This window comes from Tiliqua scincoides, chromosome 4 (genome assembly GCF_035046505.1).
Source record: "Tiliqua scincoides isolate rTilSci1 chromosome 4, rTilSci1.hap2, whole genome shotgun sequence".
NCBI classification, from domain to species: domain Eukaryota; kingdom Metazoa; phylum Chordata; class Lepidosauria; order Squamata; family Scincidae; genus Tiliqua; species Tiliqua scincoides.
In genome coordinates this window covers 50824998-50848435 of record NC_089824.1, presented here as the reverse complement: position 1 = coordinate 50848435, position 23438 = coordinate 50824998, and the positions used below count along the sequence as shown (strand labels likewise).

Below are 23438 nucleotides of genomic sequence, written 5' to 3'. Positions count from 1 at the left end.
GCCCAGAGGTTTTGCAAAAGTGCCATGGGGCACTTTCATGCCACTTTGGGAGTCAGGAGGCCAGCCCATGGACGTGCACCGGTCTCCAGAGGCCGGCTCTGGCACCATTGCACCAGGGGACAGGTAGGTTCGTTCCAGCAGTGTTGGGCCAGCAGGCAGGTCTGTGGGGGTGGGGGAGGGCAGAACGGAGGCATTCTGGGGCCAGGGGAGGGCAGGTAGTGAGCCTACTGGTGGGCAGGCTGGGGCTGAGCAGGGGATAGGACCAGGATCTGGCACTTGGGCAAGATCCTAACCCCATTCCTGGCTGACCCAGCACACCACTGAGCTCCCTACGCCACCTCTTTAGGTGGTTCAGATCCAAGTAGCTCCATTGGGCCTGCTGCAGCGTTACCTGGAGTAAGAGGAATCAATTCCCCTTCCCCCAAGCTGAGCCCAGGCAACCCCAGCCCCACTCTGAATAAGGGGCAGGCCAGCCGGCCTCCCAGCACAGGTTAGGATAGGGCTATAAGTCACATTTTCCCCTTTAATAAATATGACTATTTAAGCAGGGGGAAAAGACAGGACAATGAATGGATGACATCATATGGGCCACCTGTAATGAGTGAGTGAAAAACATATGACAATTCCAGAGGAAACACACAGTTTGAAAATGTGCCGTATCTTCTACACGATGGTGGGCTTTGCTTATTTCAGAACAGAACAGCTCCAGAAAATTCACACAAGGACATCCTTCTTTCATGCCACTAGTTCAATGGAAGCAGACTAATAGCCCATGTGAGATCTTATTAGACTAGCCAATGAAACTCAATCTTTGCAGCATATTCTGTGGATATTTTTCATGTAGTTTGTCCCATTCCTATAGTGTTGAGTAAAAGGGTCTTGTCTGAAGGTGCAAGAGGCTATAACTTTGCTTAAGCTCACTCAATGCCATGATAGCAAACTTCTTTCCCTCCCCCTTCCCTGAATGTGTCCTGTGCTTTGGCAAGGAAGATAACTGGTGTGTACATGAGCTGGGGTAGCATAATGGTAAAGAGACTGAGCTGTGAATCATGAACTTTGAATCTCATCTTAGCCATGAAGTCACCCACTCCTCTCCCCCATACATTATGCAAGGGTCTCCAAACATTTTGGCCTGAGGGCCGCATCAAATGTCTGGCACGGTTTTGATGGCTGAAAAAAAATTTAAATATAAAATTTATATAAATAAATTAGAGATGGAACTTAGATGTGTGAATAAATGAATGAATGAATGGGCTCATTCATTCAACCTCTCTGGCCCTTAGAATACCCAGCAGATGCAACCAGAGCATAATTCCAGTCATGTTTGGCAAAGTGGGCCAGGGGCTTTCAGGGGACAAGAGGCTGGCAGTGGGCCAGATAGAGGCTTGCTGCGGGCCACATCTGCCCCCGGGCCAGGGTTTGGAGACCCCTGCATTATAGCATACAGCCATGCCAGCGGGGGGTGAGGGGGTGGAAACAGCCTGCAGGAGATAAATAAAAATATTTTCTACTTACCTCCTGGTAGGCTGCCCAATTGCCTATTGGTATCCTTGGACCAGCACCAGCCATTTTGCTGGCACAAGTTCAAGGAGAGCCAAAGAGCAGTTGAAAAATGGAGAATAGGATTCAGTGAAAGTCACTGCTGCCGGAGTCATCTCTTCCCACCCTTGACAGACCCCTGGTTCTTCCTCCTCCCTGCCCTGTTTAGTCTTCCTCCCCCCCACCCCGCTATGAACACACCCCACACCATCCTATCTGCCTCTGGAGCCATCCAGGGTCCATGGTGGTGGACATCTACTGCAGCGGCCACCTTACAGCAGTGACCTCAAGTAACCCAGCAGCAGTACATTCTTCATGGTTTCACAGGGACTTTAACGCCAATGATATAGTAGTCCCACTGTTGTAAAAGACTGATAGGATTGAGCCATAAGTGACCTTAGACAAGCCACTCCCTCTCAGCCTCAACTCCTCAGCTGCAACATGGGGATGATGTTTACCCTACATGGTTGTTGCAAGGAAGACATCAAGACAATATATGTGAAGCCCTTTGCACGCTCAGAAAGCACAGTGCAAATGTCAAGTGCTATAATAAGAAGGCAGAGTATACATACAATAAAATGTATAAATAAATTTTTCTTTAAGAACAATTGTCTGCTTTTAACACAGCATCCAATTTGATTTTCCCTTTTGTTATCTTTAGATGTCCAGCTCCTTTTGTCACACATACTAGTTGAATTTATTTAGGCTGTGGGTAATGCATGACTAAATTAGGCTTTTATGGTTCATTCTTAGATTGTAAGGAGTAACTCACATTCTAAGAAACCAAAAATAGAGTATGCCTCATGGGTCTGAGATGCTCCACTACCATGCATACATCATGCATGACTCAGGCATAAGCCCATACGTATATGCATAATCTCATTCCCATTATCTTTTCACCTCAAAAAAGGGGTGGAATTCTTACAGAAATCTGGAGCATTGTGTCTCCAGACGCAGATACCTGCATCATAAATTGCACATTGCACCACAGTCAAGAATGTGTCAACAGCAATGCCCTACTGGGCTTCTCATGTTCCTGACTTTCAAGCACATAAATCAACTCTAAATTACAGTCTGCATATACCCGCAAGATGTGCAGATGGTTCTCGTCTTGTCATCTTTGATTGTTAGCAAACAAATTTATTTGAGAAGATCATGAACAGCATGCATCTTTCAACAGTGGGAAAACCCACTCAACAGATAAACCCATGATGGCACTAAATATTCAGAACTCCTTTTGTGATACAGGCAAGGAGAAAGAAATCTGAAGATGTTAACCAAGGGGGATGAAGATGTTTCAACCAAGGAGGTTTACAAGAATTTAAATTTTTTAAAAAAATTAAGCAACACCAAAATCCTACGCTGCATCTTTGTTTCATTCATTCATTCATTTTGAAGATTGACAAGCTGCTCTTCAGGAAAACCTACCAGGACAGCGTACAACAATTAAAACAATAAATACAATCCAACCCAAACAAAACAAGGCAAAGTAGACTAACAAAAAACCCATCCGCAATACACATACTATAAAGATACCATAAATGCTGGCAGAACAGAATAACAGCCCAATCCTACTTAAGTCCTCCCATGGTGATGAAGAATTGCCAACATGGCATTGCTGAATCCTGTGAGTGAGTTTTGGCCTCTGGAGGCCTCTTCGGGAGAAGGGAAAATTTGCTCTCTTCCCCTGGGGTAAGCCCCTGCTGCCCCCATGAGTCAACCTGAACCTGCACCAGAGATATTGCTGACACAAATCTGCATAGACCCATGGAGGTGGATTGAGCACAGAAAGAGGGTTAAGATTCGGTGGGCACCACTGCTGCCAAACCCACCCCTTTTGGGGCCCTATTGGCCTCCTCCCTACCCCCAACACGTCCCTGTTCTGCCCACCCCTACTCTGTTCCATCTCCTAAAGGAATTTAGTTAGGATTGGGCTGAAAAGTGAAAAACTTGTCCCAGCCAAGGCATATGCAGGCACAGGCAACAAAGCACAAGGTCTGCGAGTAAAATGGAGATAGTTGAACTTGAACTGAGACTGTGGAGATTTCAATTCAAATCCGCACACAGTCTGAAAGCTCCCCAAGTGATGTTAGGCTAGTTACTATCATGCAGCCTTGCCTCAGTCATTAATGCAAAATGAGATCGCCCCATGTATGACACCCTGAGCCCCTGGGAGGAAAAGTGGGAAGAGAGTGTGCTTGTACCCACTGCGAAATGCAGTCGTGTGCACAGGAAACTGGAGAATAGATTTTGCCATCATTAAATCTGTAAAATTAATTATATTTGATGCTGGTTTGTAGTTTGTTGTTGAAGACAGTAAGGGCATAATTAGAAGCCCAGGAATGTTAATCGCTAGAGTGCTGTGAGACCACAGAGTAGATTCAAGGTCATAGCACTGGGAACCACTCCTATTACTGACACATCAAAAGCCTTTGCCATTTCTGTATTGGGCCTTGCCCTCTTTCTTTGATGTGGTGCTTTAGTGCTGCAGATGACCCTGAACATAACATCCTGGGTTGGCCAAGGAGCTGGATCATCAAGTTGCTTTCCCCCATTCTATGTAATCACAGTGCTCTTGGCAAGTGGGGTAGAGTTGGAAGGTTGAATGCTCATATAAATATTGTCTAAGGGTGCAATCCTAACCCCTTATGTCAGTGCTTTCCAGCACTGGGCCAATGGGACATGTGTTGCACCCTGCAGTTGGGTGTCAGAATGTTTATTCTCTTACCTTGGAGCTGCATTGCCCTTATGTCAGTGCTGGAAAGGGGTTAATTAGACAACTGGACACCACATGCCCTTAATTAGACAACTGGACACCACATAGATCTTTGTGGAATGCAGATTGCTGTCCTTCTTGACACTCTTGCTGCCATTTATGGCTGGAAGTTCTTCCCTGATGACCTAAGGAAGGTCCCTCTCTTACTACCTTCAAATCCCTCCTCAGGTCCACCTTGTCCATGATGCCTTTGGCACTATCCCCATAGTCCCGCCACCTTAGTGCAACTTAGCCTATGTTCTCATACAGGAAACACTTGCATATTCCTCTCAGTTTTCCCTGGCGCTATTCACTCTCCTTCCTCAGTTGTCTCCCTTGTATCTACGTACTTTAGATTAAGAGTCGCTCAGGGCAGGGATATGTTTTTTCTTCTGTTGCAAAGCACCATACACACTAATGGCTCTATGTAAATGATGATGATATTTTGCTAAGGCACACTATGGCATCACAATCAGATTTAAATGTCTGTCCTTTACTTATGAGACAAAGCATTAGTGCTGTTCACTTCTCTGAAGATAATGAATGTAGGAATGGATAATGAATGTAGGAATGGATAACAATAATATATTTGATAATGTATATAATGCGAGTAATGGATAACAATAATATATTTGATAATGTATATAATGCGAGTATATTGGAAATTGTTCTATGGGTTGTTACGACTGGGGAAAGCGTCAGGATTGCAGGATCTTAGTTTTCCCTCTCTCTTTCCCTACTGATACTATATGCCACAATCCAAAGAGTGACAAGCAAAGTGAGATATGGCGGTAGAGGTGGGGCAGGCTGTTACAGCAGAAGGTGGCTTGGTCAAAGACAAGAGTATTCCTGGTCCTTCCTTGGTGGCTCTATCTGCTGCCCTGGGGGCCCAAAGTTGCTGCTGTTGAAGGTCAGGTTGGTGAATAAGAAAACATGATCCAGGATTTAATCCTGGAAGAAGGTGCTGACCTTGCTCCCATCATGGAGAACTAGTTGGAAGAGGCTGGGGGGGGGGGGGAGTTAATCTCACCTGGCATCTATATGCTGCAGCAGCCATAGCTGCAAGGTCAGGAAGGTGGTGTTGCACTGGTCTACTGGGAGTCCATCTCCCTTACTGTGTGACCCATCCAGCAGCATATGGGGGCCAAGTTCCTGATGTCAGGGTTTTGGTTAGTATGCCAACCACTTTGTTGCCCAGTGGACTTCCTACCTGAGTTTGCTGGGGTGATCTCAGCGGTGATATGGGAATGCCCATAGCTGACTGTGCAAGAGGATTTCCGTGTCCAAGTAGACTTCCCAAGTAGGTCTGGCTCAGGATTTCATTGCTGTCATGACAACATGAGTCTGTCTCATCAAGTTGTTGTCCAAAGGACAAGGCTGGGCTCCTGTTGTACCTGATTTTCACTGCTGGGCAAAGTAATCTGGTGGTGGAGGAGATTGCGGTTACTCCTTTGTCATGGACAGATCCTTACCTGGTAGGGTGTAGGCTGATGGCCGCACCTAAATTCTGCAAGGGTGGGGAACCTAATGGTATGGCCCACCCGGAAGGCTAATGGATCCAATGGTTTACTTAGGGCTGGGGGGTGGTTTCCTGTACTAAGGCCAGTGGTTTACCCATTGTTGTGGCTGACTTTGGAATTGGTGAATGGCTAGAGTAGTGGATCAAATTGCTCCTACCTCAGCCAGGTCATGGAGTTCAGTCAGCTTCTTGGTTAGCTGAAGAGCTTCAGGTGATGAATCAGCTCAGTAGAGTGATGGTGGCAGAAGACTCATGACAAATCTGACCAAACACAGGCTAGAGCAAAACTTAGTGCCTGCTTTGTGGCAGTGATGGCAGTGAAGAGGGATTTCTTCTCTGCCATCATCTTGTCTTCAGAATGTTGCCCAGTAAAGCTGTGCCACATTGTGTGGGGCCTGTTGTATTTAACACCTCAGAAGAATCACAGAGATCCTTTTAATGTGATTCCCACTGTGATTCTTTTGCAAAACCTCTTGAGGATAAAATAACTCAGATCCAACTCAACTTGGACTCCGCATTGATTGAGTCAATAGATATTTCTCTGGTAACTGCCTGTCCAGTTATATTGCCACCATCTGAAGTCAAGGCCCTTTTCTGTTGTGGCACTAAATCTCTGGAATGAACTACCAAAACATCAGCCCCCTCTTTACAGGATTTCTGGTGGAATTTAAAAACATATTTCTTCCACTTGGCATTTGAAGTGGGAAAACATGGCTGCAGGTTTGTAAACAAAAAGCATTACTCACCAGAAACAAACACCTCTATCTATTGGAAAGTAAAAACTACAAAGAATCTTAAAGACTAACAGGGCTACTCCTTTGGAAGTAGTTATTTAAAAATGCCCCGCTGCTCTTTGCAAAGTCATTTTAGGATGGAACTTTGGATGCACCCCCCCCCCATTCACTCATGAACTGACATTCCTGATCTACATAACAACCCACTATACAACTTGATTTTTCTGATTTTGTTGTTGTTGCTGTTTAAAGGGGAGGGGGTTGAAATGCTGTATTAATGTGAGCACTGGAAACTGTATAGCGTTGATTTCCGTAATACTGCATTTCATATTTCTCATCCATTTTTGAAAGCTCCGTCATACAGTAGGTGTGGATCTGTGTTCATTATTTCACTCACTTCTTGGGCATGTTCTTTGCAGGTGATCCACATCCTAAGCTGAAACTTGCCCGTGCACGTATTGTGTTAGTTTCAGCACATATTTAACCTTTATTCATTTAGATGCCTTCTGAAATCACTGTAATGGGTTGTTCTTGTCATGCATATCTAACAATTTATAATAATTCGCTAATGCTTACTAACTCCTGCTTGTTATTGTTTATGTAGGGCTTTCAACAATTACTATCATCATGTAGTAATGTAGTCATACAGGTGGGGTGTCTGTGGCTTCCTCCCCCAGGATTTCTGCTCATGAGAGTTGGTCATGCTGTGTTTGGGGTGGTTACCCCTCATCACTTCAGTGTTTCCAAGTACAGTGATTTCTTTTTCCCCAAAGCAGAGAATGTATGGCACCCTTTCCTCACGTATGGGAGAAAGTAGAAGAGACACCATACTTGCTTCTTGCCCAATTGTGACCTCAGTGCAGGAGCACTCTGAGCAGATCTGCCACTTGAATTGGGCCAGATTCACCATACCTACCAGTTTGAACCCCCTCCCCCTTGACCAAAGAAACTTCACACATTACTTCCTCCTCCTTGTCTGCCTGGCTGCTTAGGGAAGCACCTGCATGAGAGGGCAGGGGAGACCATAGTCATTGGTCTCCCTCTCTTTCTTCTTACCTTCAGGTCCACTGTCCTGCCCTACTTATTGAGAACCAAGTATCTTTCTGTCTGAATAGTCCTATCCTAGGTCCGTTGTCTTGGTCATTCTAGAGTATGATTACAGAGTGTGATGGAAAATTGCTAATAATTATTTAATACATAAGAATATGTATCTCTTGTGACAAAAGTCAATCTCCATTGTTATTATTTACATTATTTTGGAGTGATCTTGACCTTTTCTTATTGCCCAACAGGTCTTGATTGTGCATAAACAGTGCTTTGGTACTCCAGTCATGATTGTAATTATTTCTCAGAAATGTGCCTAGTATAAATGTGCTGAAAAGAATACAGGCCCTTATGCTAATTCAAGATGCCAGATGCTGAATGCCAGATGCAGGGGAGGGTACCAGGACACAGATTGTGTCTGTTGTCTAGTTTGCTCCCTGAGGCATTTGGTGGGCCACTGTGAGACACAGGAAGTTGAACTTGATGGGCCTTTGACCTGATCCAGAATGGCTCTTCTTATGTTCTAAGATTCTGAGCAATCAAGATCAACAACATTTTTCAAACCAAATTACTTCATATCAGGAAATGGTTGATGCTGGAGCTTCTGACCATGAAGAAACTAAGGGTGCAATCCTAACCCACTTTTCAGCGCTGAAATAAGGGCAATGCAGCTCTGAGGTAAGGAAACAAACATTCCCTTACTTTGAGGAGGCCTCCGTGTATGACACCCAACTGCAGGATGCAGCACATGTCCCATTGGCACCGCTATGCCAGTGCTGGAAAGTTGGTTAGGACTTGGGCCTTAGGCAGATATCCCCTGAACCCTATTTTGTGCCATCTTCTATTTTGTAAGTTCAAACTAAATGCAAGGTGACATGCAACATTTCTTCCCATAATATCCAGTGTCTTGGATCCTATAAAAGGCAGTAATCCATTCATACAGTAGCATTTTTCCACTTCCTCCTTCTTATTGGAGCCCATTCTTCTCCTGAAAAGCTACCAAGTTGTGTACTGAACTGAAAGCTCTTTCTTAGTTGGTCCCCTGAGGTGAAAGATGCAATTGTAAGAGCTTTCAGTGCAAACCCTGAGTGAATTATAGGACAGAGCAGCACTATTAATAACAGTAGCTGAAGATCATATTTACATTAACTTTCGTATTATTAAAAGTCCACAGCAGAAATGAGCACAGGTGCCAATTCAAAGAAGAAAGTTAGCTATAAAATAGGTTGTCATTATTAACTCATGCTTTTAATTGCTCATTCATATTAAAAAAAAACTCTTTTGTGTAATAGCAGGGGAAATCTTAGAAGCATTTTGCAACATCTACTATTGCAATTTGCAGTGGCAACAGGGATTGGCCAGGTCAGGCATGGGTTGATGGCTATCACCCATTAGGGCAGTGATTTTCAGTGTTTTCCTTCTCACGGTACATTGAACACTATGGTCTTCATTTCTTGCATGTGAGTTTTGGCTTCCAGGAGACTCTTCTGGGTTCTGCAGCTCTGTTTTTAGGACAACTGTCTGTAGTAATTAATTGACTGTTCATTGAGAGCTGGGGTGTCCAACCCGGGCCCGGGGGCCACTTGCGGCCCTCAGGGACTCCCAATCTGGCCCACGGGGACCCGCAGTCTCCAATGAGTCCCTGGCCCTCTGAAGACTTGCTGGAGCCCGTGCTGGCCCGATGCTTCTGCTCTCAGCGTGAGGGCAACTGTTCAACCTCTCACGTGAGCTGTGGGATAAGGACTCCCTTCACGGCTTGCTGTTTCACGGCAGTGACGGAAAGGCCGGCCTTGTTTTGTGCAAGGCCTTTTTTAGGCCTTGAACTATTGCAAGACTATTATTCATTCATGTAAATTTATGTAAATTTATTCAAATTAAAATGTAAATTGATTCTTTTTTTTCCTCAGCCGACACAGTGTCAGAGAGATGTGGCCCTCCTGCCTTAAAGAGTTTGGACACCCCTGATTCAGAGGAAGAAACAAGAGTTTTTTTTCAGTGATTTTTAACCCTATGCTCCAAACTCCCACAGCACACCTGAAGACCTTTCATGGCACACCAATGGGCCATGGCACACTGGTTGAAAATCACTGCATTGGAAGGTCCAGTTGGCCAGGCCAACTCCTGAACCCTCAAAACCAAGCAGTAGTAGAACCCAGTGTGCCATCAGCGTACAGGCACGGGAGTACCTTTACAGTCTCACTGCAGGGCTTTGCCTCACAGCTCCCAGTAACCTGTGTAATTAATTAATTAATAATTTAATTAATACAGGTATTTATATACCGCCTTTCTTGGTCTTTATTCAAGACTTTATTCAAGGCGGTTTACATAGGCAGGCTTATTAAATCCCTGTAGAGATTTTTACAGTTTGAAAGAGTGTTCTATCTTACAAGAACCACAACATTCAGGTGTTACTTTCTTGATCTGTTTTCACATTCTGGCCTCCATACTCCCACGCTCAGAGCAGATGGAATAACTCGGCTCAGCTTGTCAGCTGCTTCAAGGTCGCACGGTGGCCTCGAACTGGCGACCTTCGGATGTTATCTTCAGGCAAATGGAGGCTCTACCCTCTAGACCAGACCTCCTGTGTAGGCACTGCAAGTATAAAATGCCATGTTTGTTATTTGTTATAACAAATTTGTTGTAAAATGCCATGTTGGAACATATTATTATACATGTTCATAATAAGAGTAAGATCCACATAAATGCACGCAGGAAAACAAACAAGGGATTGAAAGTGAACTCAGAAAAAATTGATTTTTTAAATTAGTTAAAGACAGAAGAGCAGGTTGGACCTGCCCTGAGTTACTGCTTCTCCTTGTAATGGTGAGTTGCTCCTTACACTAGGTGTGTTTGGATAACTGAGTCCTCAGCCCTTAGGAGATGGGTGTGCCTCATTTCATCCAGCAGAAACATTTCTTCTGCATTAAGAAGCAGTATTAGCAAGATCTGAAGCACTACTTTTACATCTGACACATTTTCATGGAGGGTGATCACAAACTGCCCTTTCCAGTGGTGGCAAAGCTTGGGATGGCCAACCTCATGAATCAGAAAAGAATGTCTAAGCAGAGGACAGCAATGTTTTGGCATAGCTGCAAGGGAAAGAAAAAGACATCTGAACAGTTGCATAGTTTCTTTCAAATACGCCCTGTGCTCACTGGAAGCCAGGGGTGGCTGATTCATTCTGCCTTTAATCTGATAGAACCTGGCTGGTGGCAAATGGGATCACGTGGAGCTACCTTGTGCTGAATCAGCCTGCCTTGTCAGTTGTGTGTACATTGACTGGTAGTGGTTCTTCAGGGGTGCAGACAGGTTTCTCCCAGCCTTACCCGAAGTAACCAGGAAATAAACTTGGTCCTTCTGCATTCAAATCATGAGCTCTACCATCCATCCCCAAGTGGATCTTGGTAGTGGGTAGTATTAGGCCATTGTGTTATACCGTCTCCCGTTTCTCCAATGAAAATACAGAGAGTCTTGTAACTCCTCTCTTTCCATACCAGAGATTGCTGCCCAAGCTCACTGCCAAGGCCCTATTCTGCCACAGAATGCTACATTCATTTTTCTTCCCTGCAGGAGCCTATCTTCCACTGATTTAAAAACCAAAAGAGTGATTGTGGTGCTAACAGTATACTAGATAATCATAACTGTCTTACAACATGTTATCAAGAGTTTAAACCATGCCAAAGCAGCTGTGGTGTGAAATGTACACTGCACTGAGTCTTAGTGTTTCTGTGTGTGCTTTCATGGTCATGAAAAATAGATACAATATTGACCCATACATTCAGAGATTTAACTCTACAGATGCTGGAGAAGAAACAGGTCCCTGAACTAAGAGATTGAACTAACACACTTTAAAGAAGGCAACCCCAGAAAGAAAAATAGGGTCCAGGAGTTACTAAGGAAAGATGAATTGGCCCTGCTAAAAAAAAAAAAGACGTGTTGGTGCATATGTTTTGTGAAACAATAAGGATACACATATTAGAAATTAACCTAAGCCAAAGGGAGGGATGTCATGAGCAGCGGGCCAGCATGGACACTGGCTGAAGGACCAGATGGCCTGGCCAGCCTCTGAACATACATAAGAACAGCCCCACTGGATCAGGCCATAGGCCCATCTAGTCCAGCTTCCTGTATCTCACAGCGGCCCACCAAATGCCCCAGGGAGCCCACCAGATAACAAGAGACCTGCATCCTGGTGCCCTCCCTTGCATCTGGCCTTCTGACATAGCCCATTTCTAAAATCAGGAGGTTGCAAATGTACATAATGGCTTGTACCCCATAATGGATTTTTCCTCCAGAAACTTGTCCAATCCCCTTTTAAAGGCGTCCAGGCCAGTCGCCATCACCACATCCTGTGGCAAAGAGTTCCACAGACTGACCACACGCTGAGTAAAGAAATATTTTCTTTTGTCTGTCCTAACCCGCCCAACACTCAATTTTAGTGGATGTCCCCTGGTTCTGGTATTATGTGAGAGTGTAAAGAGCATCTCCCTATCCACTCTGTCCATCCCCTGCATAATTTTGTATGTCTCAATCATGTCCCCCCTCAAGCATCTCTTTTCTAGGCTGAAGAGGCCCAAACGCCGTAGCCTTTCCTCATAAGGAAGGTGCCCCAGCCCTGTAATCATCTTAGTCGCTCTCTTTTGCACCTTTTCCATTTCCACTATGTCTTTTTTGAGATGCGGTGACCAGAACTGGACACAATACTCCAGGTGTGGCCTTACCATCGATTTGTACAACAGCATTATAATATTAGCTGTTTTGTTCTCAATACCCTTCCTAATGATCCCAAGCACAGAATTGGCCTTCTTCACCATGAACTCTCAGCACCATGGACATGCTATCAGGAAGCAGAAGGGGGAATCATAGAGGCCCACCAGATGCAAGCACTGTCATCAAGGCTCAATCCTGGAACCTGCTTTCAGTATCAGAGCACAGTCCTGAAGCTAAGTGAGGTGAAGGATAAAGAGAGTGGCACTGAGCATGTTGCTGAGTGGCTACGCGTCACTGCTTGGCAATCACATATAGCAATGATGAAGGTTTGCATCTACAGACGAGTTCCAGCTCCTCTCTTCTTATGAAGATCCTAATTCCTACAATACCTTTCCTTTAAAACCACTTGAGATGTTTAAGAACAACAGAGGAGGAGCAGTGACTGTCGCCTCAGTGACAGTGTTGTTGCCAATGCACCATTCGGGGGTATGTGGGGGCACTGGGGGGGCTCAGTACAGGACTTTGCAAAGTGCCTCCATCCAGCATTACTGACACCCGTACAAGCACCAGATGCACCTGGAACATGTTTCATCACAGAGTGGGTGCAGAGGTTGCTGCATTGTACAGGAAAGGTGAAAATGAGAAGCGCAAGTCATTCATGCTACATGTATCACCAACTGTTTGCAAGTATGAATCACTGGAGGCAAGACAAGGGACATGATGCTTTAGATATAATGTTTCTGCTCTGTGCTGAATGGTGGTTCAGTGGCAAATTTTGATATGCAGGTGCTCATCATGACATTTCTCATAGCCATGTCCCTTTACAACTACACAGCAACAACAACAAAAATCAATTTTAAATTTCTTTTAAAGGATTTTCTTCTCCTGCTATTTATTTCTTCTTTGAAATTTAGAGTACCTCATTTAAAGCTCTCTAGCCCATTTCATCCCAAACTCTTGGAGTGAGTTGCAATAGTTTAAAACAAATGTATAAAAATGGAAAAATGAGATTGAAAATAGCCCCCCAAAATATAAATTATTATTATTAACATCATCGTTGTTTCGTTAAGAATATTTATAGATCACTTTTCAACAAGTAGTAGTTCACAAAGCAGTTCACATAGCAAAATAAGGGCCCGAGCCTATCCAATTTTCCAGTGCCAGTGCAGCTGTGCCAATGGGCATGCATTGCACTCTGTAGTGGGGAGGCAGTCACAGAAGCCTCCTTAAGGTAAGAACATAAGAACAGCCCCACTGGATCAGGCCATAGGCCCATCTAGTCCAGCTTCCTGTATCTCACAGTAGCCCACCAAATGCCCCAGGGAGCACACCAGATAACCAGTGACCTCATCCTGGTGCCCTCCCTTGCATCTGGCATTCTGACATAGCCCGTTTCTAAAATCCGGAGGTTGCGCATACACATCATGGCTTGTAACCCGTAATGGATTTTTCCTCCAGAAACTTGTCCAATCCCCTTTTAAAGGCGTCCAGGACAGATGCCGTCACCACATCCTGTGGCAAGGAGTTCCACAGACCAACCACACTCTGAGTAAAGAAATATTTTCTCTTGTCTGTTCTAACTCTCCCAACACTCAATTTTAGTGGATGTCCCCTGGTTCTGGTGTCATGTGAGAGCGTAAAGAGCATCTCCTTATCCACTCTGTCCATCCCCTGCATAATTTTGCATGTCTCAATCATGTCCCCGCTCAGGCGTCTCTTTTCTAGGTTGAAGAGGCCCAAACGCCCTAGCCTTTCCTCATAAGGAAAGTGCCCCAGCCCCGTAATCATCTTAGTCGCTCTCTTTTGCACCTTTTCCATTTCCACTATGTCTTTTTTGAGACCAGAACTGGACACAATACTCCAGGTGTGGCCTTACCATAGATTTGTACAACGGCATAATATTAGCCATTTTGTTCTCAATACCTTTCCTAATGATCCCAAGCATAGAATTGGCCTTCTTCACTGCCGCCGCACATTGGGTCGACACTTTCATCGACCTGTCCACCACCACCCCAAGATCTCTCTCCTGATCTGTCACAGACAGCTCAGAACCCATCAGCCTATATCTAAAGTTTTGATTTTTTCCCCCAGTGTGCATGACCTTACACTTACTTACATTGAAGCGCATCTGCCATTTTGTTGTCCATTCTGCCAGTCTGGAGAGATCCTTCTGGAGCTCCTCACAATCACTTCTGGTCTTCACCACTCTGAAAAGTTTGGTGTCGTCCACAAACTTTGCCACCTCACTGCTCAACCCTGTCTCCAGGTCATTTATGAAGAGGTTGAAAAGCACCGGTCCCAGGACAGATCCTTGGGGCACACCGCTTTTCACCTCTCTCCATTGTGAAAATTGCTCATTGATACCCACTCTCTGCTTCGTGGCCTCCAACCAGTTCTCAATCCAGGAGAGGACCTGTCCTCTAATTCCCTGACTGTGGAGTTTTTTCAGTAGCCTTTGGTGAGGAACCGTGTCGAACGCCTTCTGAAAGTCCAGGTATATAATGTCCATGGGTTCTCCCGCATCCACATGCCTGTTGACCTTTTCAAAGAATTCTATAAGGTTCGTGAGGCAAGACTTACCCTTACAGAAGCCATGCTGATTCTCCCTCAGCAAGGCCTGTTCATCTATGCGTTTTGAGATTCTATCTTTGATGAGGCATTCCACCATCTTACCCGGTATAGATGTTAGGCTGACCGGCCTATAGTTTCCCGGGTCCCCCCTCTTTCCCTTTTTAAAAATAGGTGTGACATTTGCTATCCTCCAATCTTCTGGCACCGTGGCCGTTTTGAGGGACTAGTTGCATATCTTAGTCAAGAGGTCAGGAACTTCATTCTTCATGAATGAACATGGTATGGGAATGAAAGGTATGGGAATATTTGTTCCCTTGCCTTGGGGCTGCTTTGCATCTGCACTGGTGCTGGAAAATTGGATAGGATTGGCACTAACAGCCCAATCCTATCCACACTTTCCTGGGAGTAAGCCCCATTGACACTATTGGGACTTACTTCTGAGTAGACATGCATAGGATTGGGCTGTTAATCAATACATGTGCCCTGAAGGGGACATCGTTCCCTGTTATTATTCCCTAAAAAGGGAACCATGCAATCTAAAATTTAAAAAAAAAAATGCAGAAGAGACATCAGTAACAGCCACAGGAAAAGATGCCCTACCAGGATGAAAAGGGACAGTTATTCTCCCTCCTGCTAAATAAAAGATGACACCACTTTAAAAGGTGCCTCTTTGCCCAGTGCTATATTAGCCTATACATGTTTACTCAGAAATAATTCCCAGTGTTTAAAAGACCTTACTTCCAAGTTAATTTACATGGGAAAGTAGTCTTAATAATACATACTGTTTCTCAGGTAGCCCTTAGGAAAGATGATGGCCTAAAAATGAACAAATGCCCCTAGGCAAATTTCTCAGTTTGTGTCTTGATAAGCCTGATGTTTTCTCTTGGCTAAGGTCCAAGCTTTCAAAGGCAGGACCTGAGCATTCCTGATGATTACATAACCATGCCTGCTATAGGAGAAGTCCTGGAACTCTACTCCTCTTCTCCACCATTGCACTCCTGTGCTCAGTATTGCAATGTGTGGGCAAGATATGCATTGTATACAAATTATGAAGTATAACTGATTGTTTCCTTTAATATTCTGGAAATTTTTAGAGATACTCTTCCAGTTTCCATGGGAATACTGAACAGTAAACTCAGAGTGATTAACTTCTTGACAATAGACTTGTTAAAATGAAGACTGAAAAATTACAGTGATGTGTCACACTGTAAAATGTGGTAATAATAAGCTTCTTAAGCACTGAGACTGCTAATAGACAAACATATAAGAATGGACACTCCAATCCTAATAGGGCTGCCTATGCTGTGATGCAGTGGCATCAAAATGGCTGCCACTGTTTCCTGTGTGGGCAGGGAGGCAGCCTGAGGTCTTCTCGAAGTTAAGGAACATTTGTTCCCTTGTCTCATGTTGAGTCCCATCCTGGCAATAGGGCTGCTTGGATTTGGACCAGCTCAATCACTGGCACAGAACTGAGTAGCCCCCATGCAGGGCTTTCAGGCCCAGGAGGAAGATAGGATCTGGCAGAGGCCTCCTTCGACATTCCTGTTCCCCTCCCAGGTCTGAACTTCCCTCTTCCCTGCCCTGCCCAGCTTTGCTCCCTCCCTGCCTTTCCCCTGGAATGCCCCTGTGCTACTAGGTGGCATACTCACCACCAACAGCTCCTGGGCTCCTCTCACCAGCGCGGAGGCCCACCACCCTCCCATGCTGGCCTCCATGCCAGCACCTCTCTCCTCCCAGTCACCACAAAGTGATTTGTGACACTTTCATGTCAGCCATCTCCCTGGCAAGTGTGCAAGACCAGTTCTGCCAAGGAGCAAGATAGGGCCATTAGTTTTTTTCTTTGGTCTGTTAATGATCATTATTATTCTTTTTAATGCATTGATTAGGTTGATAATTCAGCCTACCTACATTGGCTATGGATGAATGAAAACTTTTTAGAAGAAAGAATTATCAAATATAATTTAAAACTCAGCATTTCACAATCTCACTACTGGCTGTTAATTGGAAGATGGCCTGCAATGTGCTCAGTTCAAAATAGGTTTTGGCTGGAGTGCAACTTAGAGCACAGGAAGTAAGGAGGGGCAGGGAATTCCAAAAGGGGCAGGTTTGCCGGCAGCAGTGCCCACCAAATCTGAACCCCGTGTCTGGGCCCGATCCACCTTCCTGGGTCAACATGGACTTGCACCAGTGATATAACTGGCACAGGTCTGATTTGAACCCGGGGGAAGGGAACAAATGTTCCCTTACCCCAAGGAGGCCTCTGGAAACCAAAACTCCCCTGCAGGATGCAGTGGGCACCAGTTGGCACCACTGCATTACTGCTTGTAGAGTTGTAGTGGATTGGGCCGTTAGGCAAACTTCTCAGCCTCAGCCGCAATATGCTATCTTATCTTACATGGTTGTTGAAAGGATTGCTTCATAATAATATTTGCGAATTGTTTTACATGTTCAAAAACACTGCGCAAATACTGCACTAAGTAGTATTATTTAGCAACTGAAACACAAAACTTGTTTCTGTCAAAATATCCAAGCCACCTGCAGCAAATCAAACTGCCCAGTTTCTAATCAGGATATACAATTAATTGCTTTCTTTCCCAAATAAACAGGAAATTGAACTTGGCACCCTTTTAGTACTCTCAGCTCATCAATAACTCTAGTTATACAAATATGGAAGACTATATTTAGTGTGTGGTATGTTTAGAAAGGCTATGTGAAAACATGCATCTGATCAGGCAATGTGGATGTTGGCCTGGGTACCTGAAAGACAGTTAGATGTTTCTCCAACAAAAATAAGCAAGTGTATTGCTCAGTAACAAATGTATTGCTCAGTCACTGCTGCCGTTTCATTTTTTGTTGAAATGAGAAAATAGCCTATCCCATCCTGATGTTGCCTTTGGCTGCAATTTTGAACATTATGAGCTTAGACACCACTGGCGATTTGTTTTCTTCCCTGATAATAAGTTTTAAAACTTTGGTATTTTTTTCCACATTTCTTCTAAGGATGGCTGTATGGTTATCAGGCATTGCTCTATTGCAAGTGCAACCAGCTACCCCCAGTGGCATTCAGATGCTGAGACCCAGTGGTCATGTATGCCCATGATAGAAGAAAACTCATCTATATATTTACATTCCCAAACTGTATAATGTTCGTAATCCAAGCAGACTCTTGGCTAGCTTGTATCTAAATGGCAGTTTTTCAGAATAAGGGCTTGTCTCGAAGGTAGCTTTTCATGCTCTTGTCCAGCTGCATTACAGTAAACCATTAATATGTGCTTGCCTGGCATACCATAGGAGAACAAAACAATGGTTGCTAGCAGCCATAAAAAGATATTTTGAACACAGGTCACATTGTGTTTCTGTTTTGTCCACTTTATGCCTAGTCAGTTTAGAAATTTTCTAAATAAATAAAATGGTGGTAGGGACATGGGGGGGGATGCCATTCGGCAATGAGTTTTTATTATATGGGTAGATACAGTATGCATAGGAGATGTATCATGTCTCTCTTTCAAAGCTACCATCAGAACACACTCTAACTGGCCAGAAGTTCATATGAAAACTATATGTATTACTTATCAAATATTTGTTTCACCTTTCAAAAATATATTGAATGCACAGCTACAGACTTTCTTGAGCATTGTTTATTGAAAATGAAGTGATACATGACACAGGATTCAACAGTGCTAACCCCTTGAGCCAGAATCTCCCTTGGTTGCCTAGCTAGTGGCATTAACCTTCCAAGTTGCCTAAACTAGCTGAAACTTGTTAACAATTTACAGAACAATTCTATGCATAGTTACCGAGAATTGAATTCTAATGAGCTTGTTGAGACTTAGGGGCCAATCCTATCCAACTCTCCAGCACCAGAGCTGTTTTGCCAGATCCCTAGTCCAAGCTTCACTTAATTATGCCCACTTTAAGCTAATTAGCTCCTCTTCTTTCCCCAACAATGGCCCTATTACTGCCCTGTAGCACTGCTGGACCCCACCACCAGGGTAGCTTGCCTGTTCAACTTGCAGAGGTCCTTCCTTTCTCCTGCCAGCAGATCCTCCTGCCACTGCAGCAGCACCTTGGTCCTCAGCAGGTCTTGGGCATAGCAGCCACACACCAGTCTCCAAAGTCCATGCACAGTTCCAATAGTTCATTAGCTCCTCAGTTCATTAATATTTTGCATCCCCCATATCTTCAGCTTTCATCCTTCTACTGCCCACACCAAACTCTCCCTTCATCAGGTGCTTTTATGCCTGAGGATCAATTGCCTTCAAGTGGCTGCAGCTGTGCAGCACACTCTCTGCTGAATGCCCAGGCTTTAACCCATAAAGGCGTCACAGCTGACACCATATCCTACCTCCTCAATAGATCTTCCGCTATTCCAATGCAGCCCCAAGATAAGCAAACAAACATTCCTTTACCTTGAGGAAGCCTCTGTGATTGCCCTACCACTACAGGATGCAGGGCTTACCCTGTTGGCATGGCTGCACAAGTGCTGGAAAATTAAATAGGATTGGGCTAAACATGCATAGGATTACAGCCTTAACCTGTGCAGTAAAGTCCCTCCCATCCACCCATAGTGCCCTCCAGAAACAAAGAGTGCAAAGAACTCCCTTCTACCAGTAGCCGATACGGGTGGTAGCTTGGAGATCATCCATCCTTCATTCACCTAGTCCAGAGGTCTCCAAACTGGAAACTGCTGTGTCCCAAAAAAGCCCTCCCTGTCCTGAGCAGCACTTACCATTCTGCTGTGGGACTGCATTTCTTTTAAGTTGATCTGGGTATTGGAATGCAGGATGTTAAGTGGCACTGGGGGGGGGGCATCCCTTTCCTACTCCTCTCCTTTACCTGCTTGCTCAGCAAAGAGAGGGCCCATTGCTGCACATCCACCCTCAGCAACAGCAGTAGCAGGCAAGAGTATTTTTCTGCATCTGCCATGTCCCTTCTTTGTCAGGGCAGTAGGACCATAATCATAATTTCTCCTATTAGTATAAATGTCCTACTAGTGTTCTCCTACTGGTGTAAACCACACAGAAGTACACACAAAGGTACAGGATATGAAAAAATCAAAAGCACCAAGTTTATACAGTACAGTATATTACTGGTACTCTGCCTACGGTTTACTATTGCATTTTCAGGACAGAGAAGTACTCCAAGGGTTATGCTGACTCATGTCATTCCACTGAAGCTCCTCCTTAGGGCAAAGCGATTAATATTGTGTTTTGCTTATCATGCAGTTTGTCGTCTTGATTATCTACTCTTGTAAGGGACTGAGTTCTTGCAGTTATTCTTTTTTAGCAGAGGTGTCTAGAAGTACCTTTTAAATATGTATATTTACTTAGCAAATATACCTCCACTATGCAATGATGCTCTTTTACTTTGTAGAGACTTATCCATGTTTGGTTTGTATGCAGAGCAGTCAAAGCATTTTTAGTAGGAACAGAAGTTCTGCTATTAAAATGAATGGGCATTTCCATTGAAGTAAATCAGTTTTTTTATTTTTGCCATTGTCAATGGAAGAAGATTTCAGTCCAAAGTATTTTTGAGACACGTAAAATGTCACAATTCACATGTTCAGTAACTACAAGCATCAGTAAGAAGGAGATTCCTATCTAGAATGATAGCACAGTCATTCTGAATAAAAACACATAACACTGCTTTCTGGTCTTCTAATTTTTGGAAAACACCAACATCCATGAAAAATAAAACCTTTATCTACCACCCCTAGCTATTACAGCCTGTTTCAAATCTAGTTCTCCATTTCACAAAAAAATAAACAGTTAAAAAGAACAGAGGTTGAACCATTCCCCAGTCTGTGCCAAATGCAAGTTGGTCCATATTTTCAAGAAAAGAGCTTGCAGGCATTTTAGTTTAGTCAGTACAGTCAGATCAGATTAGTAGATGTAAAGTCATCCAAAAAATTCAGTCTGGTTTCATTTAAAAGGCAAAAATAAATTTGGGTGAATAAGGCACCATTTATAACTTTGTCCAAAAACTTGCTGAGTCAGAAAACAAGTGTGTAGGATGGCAGCAGCTTCACGTGGCCAGTTTGCCATCAGCAGGCAGGTCAGCCAAGGTGGAGCACTGGCTGGGGTCCAAATCTATCAATCTACCCAGCCAGCCCCTGAACCCCATTGCCCCAGGACCTGACGATGCAAGATGAGTCAGCTAAAAGATGTGCTGCTGTTGCTTACCTGGCACACCCCATCAGCTAAAGGAAGCAGACACCCAAGACTCTTTCATTATTGTGAAGCCTCCAGAGAATGCTCACATCTCTCTTGTCCATGAGACTCACATGGCTTTCCCCACCCTCCATAGGCAATGCCTCTTCTTCCTGCTCTCCAAAGGGGAAGAGGGAGGAGCAAATGAAAGCACTGCATGCCTCCCACCACCAGTAAGTTTAGGGTAGTGAGCCACACATGCTAAGGCCAGGCTTTGCACCACCTGTCACTGGCAGAGAGCCAGCATGTGCACAAATGTACATAGGTTAATTTTGTGACTCTATTCTGGGGGGGGGGAGAGAGAGAGAGAGAGAGAGAGGGGAAGCAAGCACTATATATCCGTCACACTACATTTTTCATTTCCTTGTATTAATCTGTTTTTAACAGCTGCTTGTGAAGATGAACCGGTACCAGCCTCTTAGCAGGTACAAAAATGATACTTTTCCTGATTGCTCATGACACAAGTATGGCTTTAGGGTGGCTGCACTGAGACTGACATTTAAAATGAACTGAACTGTATCTTGTGTCCTCTCCCTTCTGATAAAATGCAGTTGGCACATTTTAGTATGTCAATTGCTTCTAAGGGACAGTGCTTAGCATAACATGATCCTTTTTAAAATAGCACAAAATTGACCTTGATTTAGGCCCTGACTGATTAGAAGCAAAGGCAGCAATCCATTCACAATTATCCAGGGGAAGCCCATTTCTCTTAGCTGCCTGATTCTCCGCCCCATGCTTTTGCCATCCCTGTCCCTGCACACACATGCCTCCTTGTGGATGAGGGGGAAGGGAAAGGAAATGAGCAAGCAAGGGGATGGAGGGGGAGCAGGCAATGGGTGAGTTAACAAGCGAGTGGATGGAGAGGGTCCCATTCATTCACTCGCCCGCTCACCCACTCCTTGCTCTCACCTCTCCTTCTCCTGGAAAGTGATGGAGCAAGTGCACCCTATATGGATAGAGAGGGGAAGAGAAGCATCCACTTCCCTTCCCTTAATTTACCAGAAATACAATGCGCAGCCTCCCTCTTCCACACTGCTCCTGTTGTGAATGAAGAAGAGCTGTCTATGCTGGGTTCTCAGAATATCACCATTCCTCTTCATTCACAACAGAAGCCTTACAGAGAGAGAGAGAGCCTGCAAGCCATGCTCCTGGAAGGGGAAGGGGCAGGCTCCAGATGACCTCTGCTTGCCCGGTTGGTGCTTCCTCATTACCAGGTGGGTGGGGAGAGGTGATTTGGAGCTATGACATCTTTTCCTCCTTCCTCCAGTGCTCCTGTCTTGATCCTGCTTCACTCTCAGCAAGCCAGAAGAGGCTCAGGGCCCAATCCTATCCAATTTTCCAGCCTGGGTGCAGCTACAATGCAGCCCCATGGTAAGGGAACAAATGTTCCCATACATTAAGGAGGCCTCTGTGACTGCTGCCCCACTACAAGATGCAGTGCATGCCCCATTAGCACAGTTGCACCAGCGCTGGAAAATTGGATAGGATTGGGCCCTCAGAGCTGAAGCAGCAGAGAGACTGGCTGATGAGACTTGTCAATTCACTGCCCCTTCACCTTTGCCAACTCCACTTGACCATTTCAGGTTGCTTAATGGAAAGACCAGCTCTGTCCTTACTGGGGAAGTAAGCCCCTTTAAACACAGTAGGACTTATTTCTGAGTAAACATGCATAGGCTTGCACTGAAAATGTGATAATGACATTTTCATTATCATTTGATAATGACATTTTCATAATGACCAGAGTCAAAAGTGACTCTGGTCTCCAAAATAGATATTACTGAGACGCTACTGTTCTGTTATCAAACATTGCATCTTTGCTTTTCGAGGCTGCTCCTGCTCTCTTTCTCTGACCACTGCATTCTGTCATTTCTCATCTATAGGCAGCTCATCCACCAAGTTGACTTCCCAGTCCCTTCCTGTCCTAAGTTAGAGCTTGATACTTCACCTACTCAGGACTATTAAACAGTAGCAGAGTTCATTCACCATGCAATCAAACTTTTTCTTTATTTATTATTAGGGGTGTGTATATTTCCAATTGAAGAAAGTTGCAGGTGGCTTATATTAAAAAAGATTAAAACCAAGACAAGTCAAATAAGAAAATTAAAAATGTCAAAGTAGCACAAAAGCCAAACAAGAAACATGGCAGCCTGCAATTAAAAATTCACAAAGAGCTAATTAAAGGCCTGCTTTTAAAAAAAAATCACAGGTCTTTAACAAACACTGAAAAGCAGCTGAATGGCTCTCCCAATGCAGGAATTCCCAACCTTGGAGGTATCAGCAGAGAAGGTTCTATCATGAGTCACCACTAACCAAGCATCTGAAAGTGGGAAATGTGCAGACGGCCCCATCTAACTGAT

The 23438-nt window shown here is 44.4% G+C and overlaps 1 protein-coding gene across 1 annotated transcript in view; it reads right to left on the bottom strand.

Moving 5' to 3' along the window:
* The window catches only part of LOC136648311 (uncharacterized), a 79614-nt gene extending 58425 nt beyond the window's left edge, over positions 1 to 21189 (bottom strand). Inside the window, exons 1-2 of the mRNA XM_066624424.1 lie at positions 21055 to 21189; positions 5505 to 5715 (exon numbers count right to left, since the gene is read on the bottom strand). Coding sequence (XP_066480521.1) covers positions 5505 to 5715; positions 21055 to 21068 — 225 coding nt within the window. The 5' untranslated portion in view covers positions 21069 to 21189. The remainder of the gene's footprint in view (positions 1 to 5504; positions 5716 to 21054) is intronic.
* Positions 21190 to 23438: the final 2249 nt, after the last annotated feature.